The sequence below is a fragment of the Canis aureus genome, chromosome 22 (assembly GCF_053574225.1).
Source record: "Canis aureus isolate CA01 chromosome 22, VMU_Caureus_v.1.0, whole genome shotgun sequence".
Classification (NCBI taxonomy): Eukaryota; Metazoa; Chordata; class Mammalia; order Carnivora; family Canidae; genus Canis; species Canis aureus.
In genome coordinates, this window is record NC_135632.1 from 3,251,731 (window position 1) to 3,270,056 (window position 18,326).

The 18,326-nt window shown below is 40.5% G+C and overlaps 1 protein-coding gene and 1 long non-coding RNA gene across 10 annotated transcripts in view; one reads left to right on the forward strand and one right to left on the reverse strand.

Annotated features, from left to right (window-relative positions):
* Nucleotides 1-7,956, reverse strand: part of LOC144293660 (uncharacterized) — a 28,503-nt gene extending 20,547 nt beyond the window's left edge. For 3 of the 4 annotated variants that reach the window (XR_013360867.1, XR_013360864.1, XR_013360865.1), the window contains exon 1: nucleotides 7,781-7,956. This is a non-coding gene — a long non-coding RNA (uncharacterized LOC144293660). The remainder of the gene's footprint in view (nucleotides 1-7,780) is intronic. The other variant, XR_013360866.1, reaches the window with a different exon arrangement.
* The window catches only part of PLCH1 (phospholipase C eta 1), a 202,317-nt gene that overhangs the window by 145,878 nt on the left and 38,113 nt on the right, over nucleotides 1-18,326 (forward strand). For all 6 annotated transcript variants that reach the window (XM_077864628.1, XM_077864627.1, XM_077864631.1 and 3 more), the window contains 3 exons: nucleotides 4,828-4,921; nucleotides 7,659-7,862; nucleotides 14,886-15,006. In XM_077864628.1, coding sequence (XP_077720754.1) covers nucleotides 4,828-4,921; nucleotides 7,659-7,862; nucleotides 14,886-15,006 — 419 coding nt within the window. The remainder of the gene's footprint in view (nucleotides 1-4,827; nucleotides 4,922-7,658; nucleotides 7,863-14,885; nucleotides 15,007-18,326) is intronic.

Consider the following 18,326-nt stretch of genomic DNA (forward strand, 5'->3'; position numbering starts at 1 on the left):
TTAGCATGGAAAGTTAGAATTCTTTAGATTGGCAGGGCCACTGAGTGTCAAGTGCAGTGAATATATAAAGATCTACAGAGGGACACCTGAGTGCCTCAGTCAATTAAGCATCAGACCTGATTTTGGCATAGATCATGACCTCAGGGTTGTGAGATCCAGCCCCAGGCGGGCTCAGTGCTCAGCAAGGAGACTGCAAGATCCTCTGCATCCCCACCTCTGCCCCTCCCTGCCCCTTGCACAGGTTCTCTCTCTCCATACAGAGACAAATCATACTGAAATTTCACAATGCCAAGGATAAAGTGAAACTCTAAATGTTTACATAAAGAAAGGGGGGGGGAACCATTGACCAATAACAAGCAAAACCAGCTCCTGTGAGGTTTGGAATCAGTATGGCATCAGACTTCTCAACAGCAACTCTGCAAATCAAAAACACAGGAACAACGATTTTTGACCTAGAATGTTCTACCTGACACATGGAAGAAGACGAAAACACATGCAACAAATAAATAATTTACTTCCCAGGCATTCTCTGAGGAGCGTGACAGGGTGAAGTCAGAACAGAAGCTGAACCAAGTGTTGGAATCCCACCGTCCTGGAGGAAGGATGACCTTGATATGGGATAAAAAATTGGAGTTCATGGGTTATTTGTTGCCTTTGGTGACTGAGAGGCCATTTTAGAGTCACTGGGAAAAATTTATGAGAGGACACTAGAAGGACACTAGAAATTAACCAAACAGGTAGGAGTTGCACTAATAGATTGGAAAAAAAACATTTTATAAGAAACACAGTCATCATACTGTAGACTCAGTGTTGAATATTCGCACAATCAGAATAATTCAACACTGAATAGTAATTTAATAAAAAGTAAGACATGGCTAACCTGGGTGGAGGGGGAGAGGGAGAAAGTTTGCGGGCCCAGGTGGGCTAAATCTTTAACACAATAAAAAAGTCAAGACATAATGCTTACAATGTAAAAAACAAAAAATAGCATCGTTAACATAATAATTAGGAATATAAAGACTCCTTCCAATGGAAGTATCTCGAAATATTGACATTATTTTTTTTGGAGAGTGGTTCTCGGTATAGAAGGGGGAATTCTGGGGTGCCTGGGCGGCTAGTTGGTTTAGGTGTCTGGATTTGGCTCAGGTCATGAAACCAGGATCCTGGGATCCAGCCTCATGTCGAGCCCCATGTCGGGCTCCCTGCTCAGCAGGGGGGTTGGGGTCCGGTTTCTCCTCCCTTTGCCCCTCTCCCTGCTTATGTTCTCTGTGTGTCTCTGTCTCAAATGAATAAATAAAATCTTTTAAAAAGGAGAGGGAAGGAATTCTGTTTCCAATCATAAGCATCTTAGTTTTGACTTTCTTAATTAAGAATATACTACTTTAATAAAAAATGAATTGAAAAGAATTTAGCAATATGAAAATTCTGCAAATTATATTATGATTTTTGTGTTTGGTGTGCTTTGGGAATCACAGCTATAAGAAATAGAATTATTTTACTTCTGACGTTGTCTTGAAATTCCCACTCACTGTCAAAGCTTTACCAGACAACTTACAAGAAGTCTGGGGATGAAAAGTCAGTATCCGAATACTAGTGTGTTATGTGGAGACCTATGACTTTGACTTCTACTAGTTCGTCTGAAGTGGATTGACCTTTGATATGAGGGCCGGTTAGTCTTTTTTGAATGAAAGTAAGTATTGTAGCAAACAAGGAAAAGAGGATGGAGTCCAACCTGAATAATCAAAGAAGTCGAGCTATAATAACTAACTTGAGAGTTTAAAACATCTCAAAAGTTAAGAAGTTAAGATTTAGGAGTTTTAGCTATCTTGAAAAAACAATTTCAAGTTTTCAGTACAAATAAAAGAAAACTCCTAGAAGATAGGCGTAGTGTAAAAGAAAAGGCTTTGGATTTGAAGTCAGAGGGTTGAAATTTGATCCTGGGTCCTGCCTTCTATTGGTTTTATGACTTTGAGATAATAAACCTTTCCTAACATCAATTTTCATATTTTAAAATGGGGATTAAAATGCCAAGTTTGCAAGAACAATTTACTTGTTGTAAGAACTATGTAAGGTTTTGTGTGCAAAGACTCTTTATAAACTGCACAGCATTTAGTGCATTATATAAATGTAAAGCATCATTATTATATTCAGTTTTTTTTAAAGCTCTTTTATCACCAATTGCCTGGTACAGAAAGAACAGTTCTCTGTGTTGGAAGCAGCAAATGGTTCAGATATTGACAGCAAAAAAAACAAAACAAAACAAAACAACAACTTTTAAATGAGCTCCATGAGAAATAGGAGTAGAGAGAAATTGTTTTCTATTTCACCCTATTAGCTATGTCACAAAACAAAGGGGAAAGGAACCATAAAGAGCAATAACCTATGTTGAACCTTCATTCATATAGTAAAATCTCACAATAATTTTTAAAGTAAGATCTGAAACATTCAATTATGAAATGTAGGATTTTGCCATTAGAAGGTTAATAAAGTAGGCCAAGGGATGGAGGACGCATGGAAGCTGAATGAACTGTATATTTTATTTCTCATGATTATGAGATTTTCCTGTATTTCACGGAGTTAATCCTTAATATTTGAATTTGGGGGGATCCCTGGGTGGCGCAGCGGTTTGGTGCCTGCCTTTGACCCAGGGCGCGATCCTGGAGACCCGGGATCGAGTCCCACGTCGGGCTCCCGGTGCATGGAGCCTGCTTCTCCCTCTGCCTGTGTCTCTGCCTCTCTCTCTCTCTCTCTGTGTGACTATCATAAATAAATAAAAGTTAAAAAAAATAAAAATAAGAATTTGGGTGGAAAATAGATTATTTCCCCTTTTACCTCTTTTTTCTTTCCTTTTTTTTTTTTTTTTTTTTAAGATTTCATCTATCTTCAGTGAGAGACACAGAGAGAGAGAGGCAGAGACACAGGCAGAGGGAGCAGCAGGCTCATGGGGGGAACCTGATGCAGGACTCAATCCCGGGACCCCAGGATCACTCCCTGAGCTGAAGGCAGATGCTCAAACACTGAGCCACCCAGGCGTCCCTCCTTTCTTTCTTTCTTTTTTTAATAGGCTCCACACCCAACATGGGGCTTGAATTCATGACTCTGAGATCAAGAGTCAGATGTGCTATAGACTGAGCCAGCCGGGTGCCCGTCCCCCATTTATTTTTATGTGGTGCCCAGAAAATTGTGAGCTTCCTAGAACATCTACTGATATTTTTTGCCAATTTACTGAATATTTCCCAAGTAGGTTGCTTTTTGTTAACACATTCTGCTTTGTATCTTGAACTAGTAACATGTTCTCGCTCATCTCCAGTTAGTTCTATCCCAGGATGACAGTGTTTTGTTATTTGTTTTTTAGATCTCAGGAGCTCCTGTCCTTGTTCGGGACAAGGCCCCTACGTCTCTGAACAAAGAGCCTTATAAACCAAATAATTGCAGTGTAAACTCAGGCTTCCTATGGCACATGGATTTTGTTGTTGTTGTTATCAATTTGGCTCTTTTTATTTTGTGGGAAATTATTTGTTTTTTAGATTGCATGTGGTAAGTCTCTCTAGTATATAGTAGACAAATTAATGACCTGCTCAAAGCCTGAGTAGGGCAACAGAGTTCTTATAGGTCGCATGATTTCACTTATTCTATGGTATTTTCTGATGCTTTATGATAATATAAGCCTCTGAGTGTAGTAAGGATTGTAAAGTTTACTCAACGGATGCATCAACCATTGTGTGGCTAGTTTGGGGGAAAAAAGCATTCTATGTTCTTTCTAGCAGACAAAAAAATACTGAATAACAGAGCTTTTGTTCCCTTGCAGAAGATTTAAATGCCATTAAATGACAGTTTAGAAAAATTAGATTTCACTAAAACATAAATATTGAACCTAAGAGATAATAGAATATTTGAGAAACAGCATTGAAATATGAAATACGGGCTCACAGGATTAGCTTCCTCTATCACTATTTATTAGTATTTTTAAATGTCACTGTTAGACCTTGGAGCTCAAAGGAATTTTGATCAAACCATCACATCCTACATGTTGCTATTTAATTAAAGAAATTATTCCCGAAGAGTTTGCGTTTCCCAGTGACACTAAGTATGTAATGCGGCAACCTTGAGAACAACTCGTAATAGCATGCACTGCCTTTGTGATGTCACATGTTGATAGTAATTCATTTAATTCTCACAACTACCTGATAGCCACAGAGAAGGTAAGTGACTCGTTCAAGATCCCACTAATAATAATATAAGCTTGCTGATTTGAGCACAAGCCCTTAGCTCCAGAGTTCTTTGTTAGGCTAGGGTGCTTCACCTAGCTTTCTGGTTTCACTTTCTCTTGCTAACCTTTGGGATCTTGAGTCATCATGGCACCTTGCTCTTGTGATTCAGTGGGAAGATCTATAGATCTACACACATGTGTGGATTTACCTAGAGCATTCTGTTTTGGTAGGGAATCATTTTTTTCTCTATATATTTATGATTGGCAAATTTTAGTGTTTGTGTAGAAAACATTAACTTGCAGATTGCTATTAGCTTTCGATAAGTAGATTTTGGCAGTGGGTTTGCATTGATTATTGATTTAATTTTATTAATTTTGCTTCATGGAGTACATTTGTCTAGTACCTGAAGGGATGTCTTTACGGATTAAATCTGAAAGATAACATGGGAAGATTGAGATGATCATTTTCCAAAGTTGCTATGACACCAGTAATCTCAAACATTGCTCATTTAACCACTTTGCACTGTATCAAGGATGCTTAAAAAGTGTGCCCTTTTTAGCAGAGGAAAGTATCTCATGAAATTGCAGGTGCTCTACTAATGTTCTGTTTCGTTTAGATGAGTAATGTGACAACAGACTATTGTCTTGACATCGTAAGAAAATTTGAAGTTTCAGAAGAAAATAAGGCAAAAAATGTTCTTGGCATAGAAGGTAAAATAACTAATGTTCCTTTTTCTTTTCCTTTCAAGATTTATTTAAAATTTTTTTAGTTCACATAAAGTGTATTGTTAGTTTTGGGGGTAAAGTTTAGTGATTCATCTGTTGCATACAACACCCAGGGCTCATTACATCATGTGCCTGCCTTAATGTCCATCACCCAATTGCCCCATCCCCCTGGCCCTCTCCCATCCAGCAACCCTCAGTTTGTTCCCTGTAGTTAAGAGTCTCTTATGGTCTGCCTCCCTTAAAATAACCAATATTCTTAATTTCTTGTTTCTCAATGCAGTTAGTACTAAATTACATTCTAGCAAAATTTGTAGAAAAAAAAATCCAGAAATGTTCATGGATTACAGATGATTCAAATAAAACTCACAATACAGTCTTATCTTTCTACAAAACAGATGCCATGACGTTGCTATTTCTCTTCGTTTTGTAATGATGATATGCATTTTCCACTCCAAGTCAGCTTGATCCCACCATGTATATGATAGATGTCAAGAAATATTTAGACTTTTCTCAAATGGCTCATTTTGGAAGACTTCAACCTGGTAATTTCAAAAAGGAAATTTGATCTTAAAATAACTGATCCGTGACACTAGCGACTTGAAAGTACATGTCTCTTTAAAAATATTGGCAAAGAACTTTTCTTTTACCTAGCTGGTAGCAGTGGAGAGGTTGTTGGAACCACAAATTTTGTTAATACAACTATTTCATTATATAGTTGAGGAAAGTGAGGCTCTCAAAGACATTAAGTAATTTGCCCACTGTTATGTACTTAGAATCTAGCTTTGAGGATCTTACACATGAATGTGAATATAGCTACATGTATGTGTAAGTTATATATATTTAAAATATGTGGGAAAATAAACAGCAGGCTGGTATCCAAGAAGAGATCAAGTCTGAGTCAGAACCAACAATCTTCATGGAAGAAAACTGAGGCACCCCATTGTCCTTTCTTACTATTTTAGATTGTTGGCCTTCTATTCCTCCCTCTTCTTTCAGGCTCAGTGTGGACAAGAGGGTTTTGATGCCACCTGTTTACTTCCTGGGGTGGAGGGTAATTAAAAGAAAGGAATAATTTAAAATTTATATCAGGGATCCCTGGGTGGCGCAGCGGTTTGGCGCCTGCCTTTGGCCCAGGGCGCGATCCTGGAGACCCGGGATCGAATCCCACGTCGGGCTCCCGGTGCATGGAGCCTGCTTCTCCCTCTGCCTGTGTCTCTGCCTCTCTCTCTCTCTGTGACTATCATAAATAAATAAAAATTAAAAAAAAAAAAATAAAATTTATATCAATAAGAACCATTTTTAAAAGAACTAGAAAAGATAAACTAATTTGGGCCTTTACTAAGAAATAAATGTTTTCCTTGGTGGCCCTTCTCCCCCCGACCCTGCAAATGGAATTAAACATGATTTCTACATTGTGGAAATACGGATAGGCATGAAGAAATTCTCCAGAGTCTTAGAGGATATTTACAGATACAGCTTTACCACATGATTCTTGAAGACTTGAAACAAGTCGTAGGTACTTGTGGGTCCCTCCTGTATTTATTCCTCTATTAACGAATGCCTCTTCTACTCCGGTATTCTGTTTTGCAAAACTGTAGAAAACGGATCGTGTTTTCTACATAATATGTATTTGTTTATTTCTTTATCTGAGTCCAGCTGATACACACTGTTAAATTGGTTTTGGGTGCACCGCTTAGTGATTTGACAAGTTTGTACGTTATGCTGTGCTCACAACTGTAGCTACTGTCGGTCTTGTCACATCGCTATTACAATATTATCGACTGTAGTCCCTGTGCTGTGCCTTTTATTCCTGTGACTTGTTCATTCCGTAACTGGGAGCCCGGACCTCCTCCTTGTCTTCACCCATTTTGCCCATCCCCCTTCGTTCTTTCCCCTTTTGCAACTGTTAGCTTGTTCTCTGTATTTCTGCATAATCTGTAAACACTATTTATTTATTTATTTTTTTAAAAAAGATTTTATTTATTTATTCATGAGACACACACACACACACACAGAGGCAGAGACACAGGCAGAGGGAGAAGCAGGCTCCATTCCATGCAGGGAGCCTGACGCGGGACTCGATCCTGGGGTCTCCAGGACCACATCCTGGGCTGAAGGCGGCGCTAAACCGCCGAGCCACCCGGGCTGCCCTGTAAACACTATTTTATTTATTTTTTTAAACACTATTTTAAAGTTGTAAAAAGTTGCCGGCCCAAACCAATTTCGTAGCCAAACGATGACACTCACACTTAGGCTGTGCCTAACTTTTGACCTGCGACCTCAACTATGGCACTAACAATACTGTTTTTTAAATTAATCACGTATAGTGGCTGGTTGATCAGTGTAGCACTTTGTGTCACTATGGCTTTAACATTGCCTCAGTCACCTACTAGCTCACGCTGGCTGATCATAGCTGGAGCTCAGTTAATTCCTGAGTGGCTTTGCAGTAAGCCCTCTCCCTCACTCAATCAAAACTCTTGAAAAGTCGACTTATTTTTCTGTAGGTTATGTTTAAACTGCTGTTCTCCAGTCATATTTCAAATTGTTGACACAGTTTGACCTGAGGCAAATCTCATCGCTTTAGTATTCCTCGCAGTAGCTGTCCTGAGCATAAGTAAGCTGGTGGCTACGAACATACTTTAATCTCTGTTGTCTCTGTTGGAGTCAATTAAGTACCTATGCTTTGAAAGCTATAGTATTTTACTCTTTCTTTGTTCCACAGGGTTCACAAATTTCATGCGTAGTCCTGCTTGTGACATATTTAACCCACTGCACCATGAGGTGTACCAGGACATGGATCAGCCTCTGTGCAACTACTACATCGCTTCCTCTCACAACACATACCTGACCGGGGACCAGCTCCTTTCCCAGTCCAAAGTGGACATGTATGCACGGGTGCTACAGGAGGGCTGTCGCTGCGTGGAAGGTTTGTGCTTTGCCTGAGCTCTGCTGCGTGTTGGTGACCGTGTCCTTTAGTCGGCCAGTCAAGTCTAGTATAAATAGTGGAGACCTGAAATACGCACTCACACCAACCAGAACCATTTTTCTGCTCATAATAGAGTCCTCCTTAACTCATAATGCCCTCTGGCTCCTCCTTATTATCCAGTCAGGAAGGAGAGAGGGATGTACTGGAAGTTAGGAAACATACCTGCTATTGCTGAAAAATTGTGATGAAAATGGACATTTTCCTAGAAAGATATTTTTGACTAAACAATGGCAAAAGTGGTTCAGGATAACTCTTTGTTTTTAAGACACCTCATGGTCTATCAATCAACAACATTTATTAAATTTCTAGTGGCATCTTGATCGTGAAGATGTGAATATTGGTTTCTGTCTTCAAGGAGCTGATGGTCTAGCAGAACGGGTGACCCTTAAAAACAGTACAGTGTGAGAATTCCAGCAGGCCAGTCATATGCATGGTAAAGAAAGTTGGTACGGAGAGTAAGGTGTGAGATAAAATGTGATACGAAATAGGTAGGCTGGGAAGGTAAACTTGGGTCAGTCATAAAGGGTTAAAGGGTTTGAGGAATTCCAGATCTAGCCTTTGGTAACAAGGGTCCAGTTAAGGGTTTTAATACGTATAGTGATAGGATCAGACTTGAACTTTAGAAAGATCACTTGGGTCACCGTGTAGGAGGACAGTTTTTTTTTTTTTTTTAGAACACATGTTTGTGGAGGGAAATGGGGATGAAGCTAGATAGAGCAAGGAGAATGGTGGGAAGGCTATTAAGAATGATTCAAAGGGAGGGTTATAAAAACTTGGACTAAGTGAGGGGGAGAGACGATTCCATCCATGTTAAAGCAGCAAACTCAACAGGACCTGGTGCAAGAAGTGAAGGATGTAAGGAATGAGGGTGAGAGCTGTAATGAGTGAATGGTGCCACCACACACTGTGGGCAATCTGGGAAGAAGAGGGTTCGCGAGTTTGGTTTTCCATCACTTGAGTTTGTGGTGACTTTGTAACATTTACGTGGACATTTTTGTCAGTCAGTTGGATAATAACATCTGAACTCAATGAAAAGATCCAGGCAAGATATAGATTCCATCGTTCTGAGTTTTGTAAGTGAGAGTTAAAAATCTTGAAAGTGTATAAGATCACTTACCGAGAGGAGCAGACTGAGGGGGTAAGCGATCCAGCATTTAGATGTAGGAGGAGCGAGGGGAACCAACAGGAACTAACAGAGAATGGCCACCTGGACCTCAGGGAGGAAATGATCAAAAATGTCCCATGCAACAGAAAAGTAAAATAAGGTAAAGACTAATTTATCCAATCTGGTTGCATTTGACAGCTGGAAACTTATTGGTGTCTCTTGTTAGAGTAGTTTTGGAGACATGCTAGTGGGAAGTTGGGGGCAGCTGCTGTGGGTTGTCACTTGGCATTTTTCTGCATTCAGAGAAAACTGAGTGATACAGTTTGGGGAGGTTTTGGGACTTGGAAGAAGAAGAAATGAGGACATGGGTTTTATTTTTAGATGGGACAAGGGGATGAGATTTTGAAGGAGTCCATACCTGATAGCCTCTCCTTTCTCTGGGAAGAGAGCACCATCTATTAAGTGTAAAATGGGTGGAAGTTGGTTTGGGGGCTTAAGATCAACAAACAATGAGAAAGGAGTTGACAAGATAATCTGGGGAAGTCCTAGTTAATTTCAAAAATAGTCTTAAAACGGTCTTTTTGTTATACAAAATCTGCATGCTTAGACTCCTCCCACCCCATTCCCAGCAGATTAGATGTAGGAGCAGTGAAGATAGATTATAGAATTGATCCAAGCCTCTAGATTTCTAGGTCACATAAAATATCTTCGAGGTGTTGGTGAGAGCTCTTTTAAGGAATTAGTCAGAGGTCCATGAGTCTAAGAAAGGAAAAGAAGTGGATAAGGGGCCACAGGATAAGGTAAAGCGACTAGAAGACTCCAAGAGCTAGAAATATGGAGAAAGCTGTCATCAGACATACAAAAAATAAGAACAGAGAATTGTTATCACAGAGTGGGATTTTTGGATATAGTTACAGGTGATGACTGTATCCACGGCGTGTCTTGGGTGAGCACGAATGAAACAGAGTGGGGAAAAAAAAAGAAATAGAGTGGAGATGGGATCGTTAGCACTTGGGGGGTCAAAGCTAAGAGTAAATCGCCCCCAATGGACTTTTAACTCACAAAGGATGTTGACAGGTAGATTAAATGTTAAAAATTTTAAGATTAAAGTTGGAGATTAAAAACTGTAATCCAGATACCTAAGCGCAAAAAAAAACAAAAACAAAAACAAACAAGCTATAGGAAAGTCACTTGGAAGATTCCAGAAAGGTAGAGTTGGATAAAGTTTAAAGTTTGCTTGTTTGTTTTGTAAATGAATGTAGGAGAATTATTATTTAAAAGTAGTTATAGAGTCCTAGAGAATGCTTCCTGGTCTGTGATTTATATAAAAAAAGCATCTGCGGAGAAAGGTAGTGTCCTTCGAGGCAACTGACCTAAGGAGGTTAAAGAGAACTCCAAAAAGAGTCTGATGATAAGAGGGGGTCTGTCTGGGATGGGATGGAGATTCCATGGAGCAAAGGGGCATCTCTTTTTGGGGTGTGTGTGCTGGTAGAGAACAGGTTCTTGGGGTGGAATAGTGGGGGGGAAACAGGTAGAGCAGTAGGGCCATAAGACTAGTAACTGGACGGGTCTTTGTCAGAGTTTCTGGCATGTTATAAGGGTCAATTTACAAAAAACTGGACAGGCGTTAAAAAGTGTCTACGTACAGAACAATCAGGACACTGCACATTCCGTGTTCTGGAAATTCATGCTTTAAGCCCTGGCATGTTTGCGGTTGATGCAGAGAACATCTACTGACACAAGTGACTGACAATTGAGTAGCTTAAGCAACTGAATAATGAAGAAGCTTATAAAATATTAACATAAAAACCTTTTAGGAGGTCTCGAGATGACATTCCGCTCTCAGCCATTATTCAACCCTTTGTTCATTCAACATTCCAGAAGTTCCACATGTCTGACGTGCTTGGAGCTTCCCTGGGCACATACCCTCATTGGAGTCACAGTGATGGTTGCCTGTCATATTAAATGGTGACATTTCCTTGGAGGCCAAGTATGGAGCAGGACTTGTGATGACTCCATGACGCGATCGTTAGCTCCAGACCGTTTTTTGCAGTTTTGCTGAACCCAGTTTGGCTGTGTCCTGTGCAGTATTTCTTTTGCTTTCCAGGTCCATCAGGTACCCCGTCTTCCCTTTTTTTGGTTTGCTATCCAAAATCAGTGTCCTACCCAAGCCCAGCCATGTTCCCATGATCAGCTCCTTGTACTGAATCAGAACATCGAATCTTCCAGGTTTTATTTCGGGCATTAGAAGGGAAGTTATCTGATTGAGATAATTCAAAGCAAGATACAAATTCTTTTTTTTCAAGGTACAAAGGATTTTTAATCTTAGCTTTTTTAGGGGTCTTTTCATTTTAACATGAGAGCTTTTAATTGTGTACGGTAGATGATATTGGACACGGGCCTTCTCTTGTACCTCCCTTCTTTCTTCCTAACTGCCGATGAGCAAAGTAATAGAAAGAGGCTACTTGATTCTCCTTTTCTATTTTTTTTTAAAAAGACTTTATTTATTTATTCATGACAGACACACAGAGAGAGAGGCAGAGACACAGGCAGAGAGAGAAGCAGGCTCCATGCAGGGAGCCTGATGTGGGACTCGATCCTGGGTCTCCAGGATCACACCCCGGGCTGAAGGCGATGCTAAACCTCTGGGCCACCGGAGCTGCCCTGGTTCTCCTTTTCTAAAAGATTACTTAGCTCCAGCTCTTCCCACAAACTTAGACTATGCACAGCTATGGTGCAACTTTAAAGGACATGCAATCTCTCCAATACCTCCCTTACCAGCTTGTATCAGCAGATTTCTTCCCTATTATTTGGTTTCCTTGAAGCTATTACTACTGGAATAGTCTATATGTGGGCAGTGAAAGTCCAGTTACTATTTCTGGGAGGTTTTTGTTGAGGAGAAGAATTCTATTTATCTGAGAGACTTGGTCATCTTTGTCTGGGATTTATTTTCTGTTCAAAATTATGGTTATCCCTTTGGCTTTGGATGTACTATAGGAAGGAACAGGAGAACTACCATGTTTTCAGCCCCTTTTGTGAGCTAGGACCTGATGGAGTGCTTTCCATACATTCTCATTTGATTCTTATGACATTAAGGGAGATATAATAATTGCCTTAAGAGGACACCCCAGCTTGGAGGGATTTAAGCAGCTCAAGTTCGTATAAGCAAGGAAGTTTGGGACCAGAATTTGAACTCAAATTGACTTAACTCCTCCATTCTGCAGTTCTCTGGGAAGTCTATGTGCTTTCTGGAGGAGCAAACATCAAATGGCGTGATGAGCCCTAGGAGGGATCAGTTGAGGACCACCAGGTCACATAAGGAAGGCTAGAGAGAAGGTGAAGTGCGGCACTGAGGGGAGGCTGGCTTTAAATTTGCTTGGTTTGAGATTAGGACTACCACCTAAATATGTATCTGTTCCTGAAGACTGAGAATTTGATGACAGGGTCTTCTGTGCTCTCCTACCTACTTCTGTCAGCTGTGTGCTTAGAAGATCAGCGTTCACAGCTGAAGAAGCTTGGGCTTCAGAGGCACTGGCATACCTACCCCCAGTGCTATGTCCTCTACCTCGGGTCCAGATGAAGTTGTTTTTACCCTTAAATAGCTATAGCTAGGATATTTAAAGAATGTGATTTATGGAATGTAGCAGGTCATGGATTGAATATTTCAGGTCCCACAGATATTTTTTGGAAGCAGCTTTTGCCAAGCATAGCACTTAGAGGTAGAGAGTAATGATTCTGGACAGGCCCTTCATGCTACTGTGACCTGAAGACTCTCTCTACTTCCAAGCTTCTAGTTTGATAATGTTGTGTTTTCCGTCTCCATTAGTTCAGCTGTAGGAATGTCCTTGGTCAGGATATATATAGTGTCTTGGGAAGACTAATAAGTCTTTTTTGGTGAAGTGGATTTGTCAGCAAGTCAACTAGATAACTTTTTTTTTTTTTTTTTTTTTTTTTACATGGCCTTTCATTCCCTTGATTTTCAGCCCAGGTTGCCTAATAAATATGGATGTTCTGTCCAGGGGATTTTCACCCTCATTATGGAACCGATGTCGCATCACTGCTGTAATCGGTTTACAACCTTTCCTGTTACCTCCGGGAGCGCTATCAGGATGGAACATTCGAAGTTCCATTACGAAAAGCTGTCACGTTAGCTGCTCGGCCGGCCTGCGGGACTGACCAACTCTTTGTCGGGGCTTTCAGGGGCCTCTAATATGTGACATGATTGAAAAACGGGCCCCTGGTGATTTGGTGGCTAGGAGGATTGGTTAGAGGATTTCCATCTTGCCAGCATGGCCATCACAGCATGAGCTCTTACAGGAACCTTCGCTGTCATTTGGACTGGGCTACGATTGCCACGTGTTTGGATGCCAGTTACAATTTGGGAGTGGTGTGACCCTCTTCAGCAGGCGGGTGATGAAGTTAGATCTAGAAAGAACCGTCCCCGACTATGGCTATTCTATGTGATACATGTTAGCAAAAGAGCACCTCCTCGCATGACCAGTGTAGTTTTAGGGGCTCCTTTTATGTACACGTGGTGATCGAGTCAGGCATGGCGCTGCCTTGTCCACAGCAGTTCTTTTTGTCAGGATGTTAGTTCATGAGAAACCCTGTTATGCCCTTTTTCCTCCACAACGGGGCTAACTCAGGGTCTAAATTATTCAAATACATACTTTTGAAACCTCTGTTCCTTCTTCTTATACCCATATCCAAAGACAAATTAAAGAATGTCAAGTACATGTCAAAAGATGGACAGAGCTTCTCTTCTTAGAAAATGTCTTTGGGAGAAAAAGAAAAAAAAAAGAAAAGAAAATGTCTTTGGTACATTTGACCTCATTTGCAAGGCCCAAAGGGACAGTGTGGCTCTTTATGCTCCTATCCCCAAACCTTCAATCTTCTTAATAGCATCTTTATTCTTTTTTTTTTTTTTTTGAAGATAAAAAAAAAAAAAAGGCTTCTCCCTTTGCCTGTGTCTCTGTCCCTCTAGTGAATAAATAAAAAAAATATTTTTAAAAACCCCATATCAATATTATCAATAACAGTCACAGTTACTGGGGCAGCCCCGGTGGCTCAGTGGTTTAGCGCCACCTTTAGCCCAGGGTATGATCCTAGAGACCCAGGATCGAGTCCCATGTTGGGCTCCCTGCATGGAGCCTGCTTCTCCCTCTTCCTGTGTCTCTGCCTCTTTCTCTCTGTGTCTGTCATAAATAAATAAAATCTTAAAAAAAAAAAAATCACAATTACTATGTATCATGCAGGATTATAAGCAGCTTTACATAGTCACCACTCAAGCTTATGATGCAAATGCGACCATCATTTCCTTTTATCAATGGGGGAAAGCAAGGCTTTAAATGATTCAGTCATTTGCCCGTATTTTGTAGCTACTGTAGATTAATAAAATGAAAATCTAATAGATACACGATGAGTTTAAGAGAATAGTAATGAAAAACTCTCTTACCGATTTGGGAGGGTCACTGCAATTTACTAAAGGACTTTAGTAAACTGAAAATGAAGAAGTGAAATTGGAGAAACCACCTGTTAAGAAGTGTCACTGTCCTTGGGCATTCTTGATTGGATTTAGATTGATTTCTAATGAGCTTTCTTAGTAAATGCTTGGTTGCTTGTGAATATGACATCTTTGCTAACTAAAAGCACTTAGAAAGAAATCATTTATTATCTTTAATTCCTTATTCTGATAAATATGCCAGAGCACCCATCTGTCTGTCTGATAATCTTTGTTGTGATCATAACATGTATAATCTCAAATAATAAACTTAAAATAACATTCGCCTGATAGTTCCAGAAACATTAGCAAATACCAGCAGCTTTGCATTGTTGATGTGAAGTTCTGTTTTTGGCAGTTGACTGTTGGGATGGCCCAGATGGAGAGCCAGTGGTCCACCATGGTTACACTCTGACTTCAAAAATTCTCTTCAGAGATGTTGTGGAGACCATCAACAAGCACGCCTTTGTGAAGAACGAGTAAGTACAGCAACATTTGGGAGCTAAGCCTGCACACAGAGCATTGGCTGATGCACCACAACTATAACACCACACACCCTCCTTGGGAGCCTTCATCTCCCTTCCTATGACCCTAGTTCTCTCCTTCCTTCCCAACAAAACATTGTGAGCAAATAAAATGGGCTCCATGTTTGTACTTCCTCATGCTCCATTTATTTCTTAACCCATTCTATCTCAAAACATTGGTTCCTTGAAGCATGTTCTTGCAAAGATAGACTTCAGCATTTCTAGAGTGTTCAGAAAGTCTGGAAATGTAGGTTCCTGAGCATGATAAATAGTTTATTGATATTATATTACAATACAGTAAAACAGCTTGGTTCATCAGCTTGCTGAATGTCCTAAACATACTGAAATGTCTAGCATCCTTGTGTCACTCGTCTCTTCCTTAGCATGGGATAGTGGTGACTCTTTTCTCCTCAATACTTGCTTTTTTGGGGCCTTCTATTATAATATTCCCCTCTATGCTGTCATTGATTCGCACTCTTTTTTTTTCTTTTTGGCTCGTGGTCTTCTAATCCATTTCCCCATTCCTCTATAATAGTCACTGTTTCTTAAGTTGTTGCCATTGTTCTACCTTTGGGTTAATTATATGTCCAGAACTTTCCCCCAAGTTTCAGAGCTATGTAGAAAAATGCTTAGTAAAAAAAAAAATCACCTGAGTATCCCATAGGTACCTCAAAATCTAGAAATGTCATTATTTATTCAGGTGTTTAATGGTGTCTGCTCTAAGCCAGGCCTACTGCAATAGGTGCAGAAAACCAAACCACGGCACAGATCAAAGAAGACCCCTACCATCATGGAGCTTGCATCCCAAACTCAACTCAGCGTCTCATAATGCCAAATCTCCTCTGGCTCTATTTCCATTTATTTAGGGGCAGCCCTGTCTACCAGTGTCGTTAGCCAAAAACCAAATCATCCTAGATTCAACCAATTCTTGGCAATTGTACCTCCTAAATTATCTTTTGACTCCATTTTCATTTCCCTTTGGGTCATCCTCTACACAGGTGCGATATTTCCCCTCCTAAAAAGTTAATGCATGATGTTACAATTCTTAAAGTCCTTCAGAAGCTCCCTGTGGTACAGTCCTGTCTTCCTGTCCTTCAGGGCTTGGCCTCTCCTTTCTCTTCCAGGATCTTCCATCATTGCTCCACAGAGATGGAGGTTTCTGCCTTTATTGTCTTTTGGATTCCCTAGTGACCCCGGTTCTTTCACAACTCCTTACCTCATTGCCTGGTACATTCTTCCCACCTACCTAATCCTTATTCATTTTTCCAGACTGCTTAGACATTGTCCCTCTGGCAAACTTACTGATACACCAGCTGATGTAAATGCTCTTTTCTCTGTTCCTGGCACCCTGAGCATATTTCTATTTTATCTATGTAAGTACTTTTATAGCTCTTGGTTTCCTGCCTCCTTTTGATTTTTTTTTAAGATTTTATTTATTTATTCATGAGAGACACACAGAGAGAAAGAGAGAGAAAGAGAGAGAGAGGCAGAGACACAGGCAGAGGGAGAAGCAGGCTCCATGCAGGGAGCCCGACGTGGGACTCGATCCTGGGACCCCGGAGTCATGCACTGGGCCAAAGGCAGATGCTCAACCGCTGAGCCACACCCAGGCGTCCCTCTTTTGAGTCTTTAAGACCTTGAGCTCATTGGAAATATGGGTCTGTATCTTATTCATGTTTTTATTGCCTAGCAGGTACCTGCAATATACTGGACAGCTAAGAAATGCTTTTTTTTTTTTTTTTTGTAATTAAAAGAAACAAAACTACAATTGCATAAAATTAATTTAATGAAAGTTCATAGCCTTTAAAATCTTTAATATTTAGTCTTCATATTTATTAACCATGAGGTTGGGCAGCCCTGGTGGCTCAGCGGTTTAGCGCCACCTTCAGCCCAGGGTGTGATCCTGGAGACCTGGGATCAAGTCCCACGGCGGGCTCCCTGCCTGGAGCCTGCTTCTCCCTCTGCCTGTGTCTCTGCCTCTCTCTGTCTGTCTCTCATGAATAAATAAATAAAATCTTAAAAAAAAAAACAAAAACAAAACCATGAGGTTAAAGTGCTGTTACAATGAAAGATGCGCCCTGCGTGGCAGGTTTGTTTTGTGCTATCTGCCCCATGCAGGAATCCCAAGCACTGGAATCAGATGGGTCTTTTCTACCCCGATTGCTACCAGTTTTAGCAAAGTCAAGGAAATGATTTTGCCGTTGTTTTCCAAAAGTGACCTTGGGTGCTGAAAAGGCTGCCACGTTGGAGGATCCTCTGATGACTTGGTGCTTATTTCAAGTTTGGGAATACTTAGAAGAGAAAAGCACTTTACTTAAAAGTTAATATGCTTATTTAGTCCATTTTTAAAATTAATTAATTAATTAATTAATTAATTAATTAATTAATATTTAGCCCATTTTAAAAGTTCAGTCTTTTTCTTTTCTTTCTCAGACCTTATTTATACCCAGGTTTCTCAACCTTGGCACTAATGACATTTTGGACCAGAGAACTCTTTGTTGGGGCTGCGAGGTGCTGGTTTATACATTGTAAGATGGTTAGCGGTGTCCTGACTTCCACACGTGGAGTGTCATTAGCATTCCCTTCAACTTCCCATTTTGTGACCACCAAAAATGTGTTCAGACATTGGCAAATATCTACCTGGGAAGGGCCCCACAGACTCCCTTGTCCCCAGTTGAGAAGCGTTGCTTTACTTTGAGTATCGTTAGACACTGAGAGGCTTTTTATAAACAGACTGATGACTTAAAAATTCATTGTTAGGGGGCACCTGGGTGGCTCAGCGATTGAGCATCTGTCTTCGGCTCAGGTCGTGACCCCGGGGTCCTGGGATCGAGTCCCACATCAGGCTTCCTGCATGGAGCCTGCTTCTCCCTCTGCCTGTGTCTCTGCCTCTCTCTGCGTCTCTCTGAATAAATAAATAAAATCTTTTAAAAAATATATTCATTGTTCAAACTCCTTGATGTGATTGCATAGACAATCTCTTGCTAGCTTGTCGTGTTTTTCTCTCTTTCTGACACTCCAGGATGAAACCCACGTGAACACAAGAGCCAACAGGTTATAGGAGGGTAACACACTCCAGTCACAAAGGTTCATCTCTTGTATTTCCTTTGGCATCCAGTTTTACTAAAGAGGAGAGAGTAATTTCAGGAGGTCCTCGTCACAACAGCCCAGGAGTAAAATTGTTTTTCCCTAGTAGATATATGAGCCAATTTAAATATTGCTTTATATACTCTGGAAAATATATATGGCCTATTGCTCCAGAAGATATATGATGG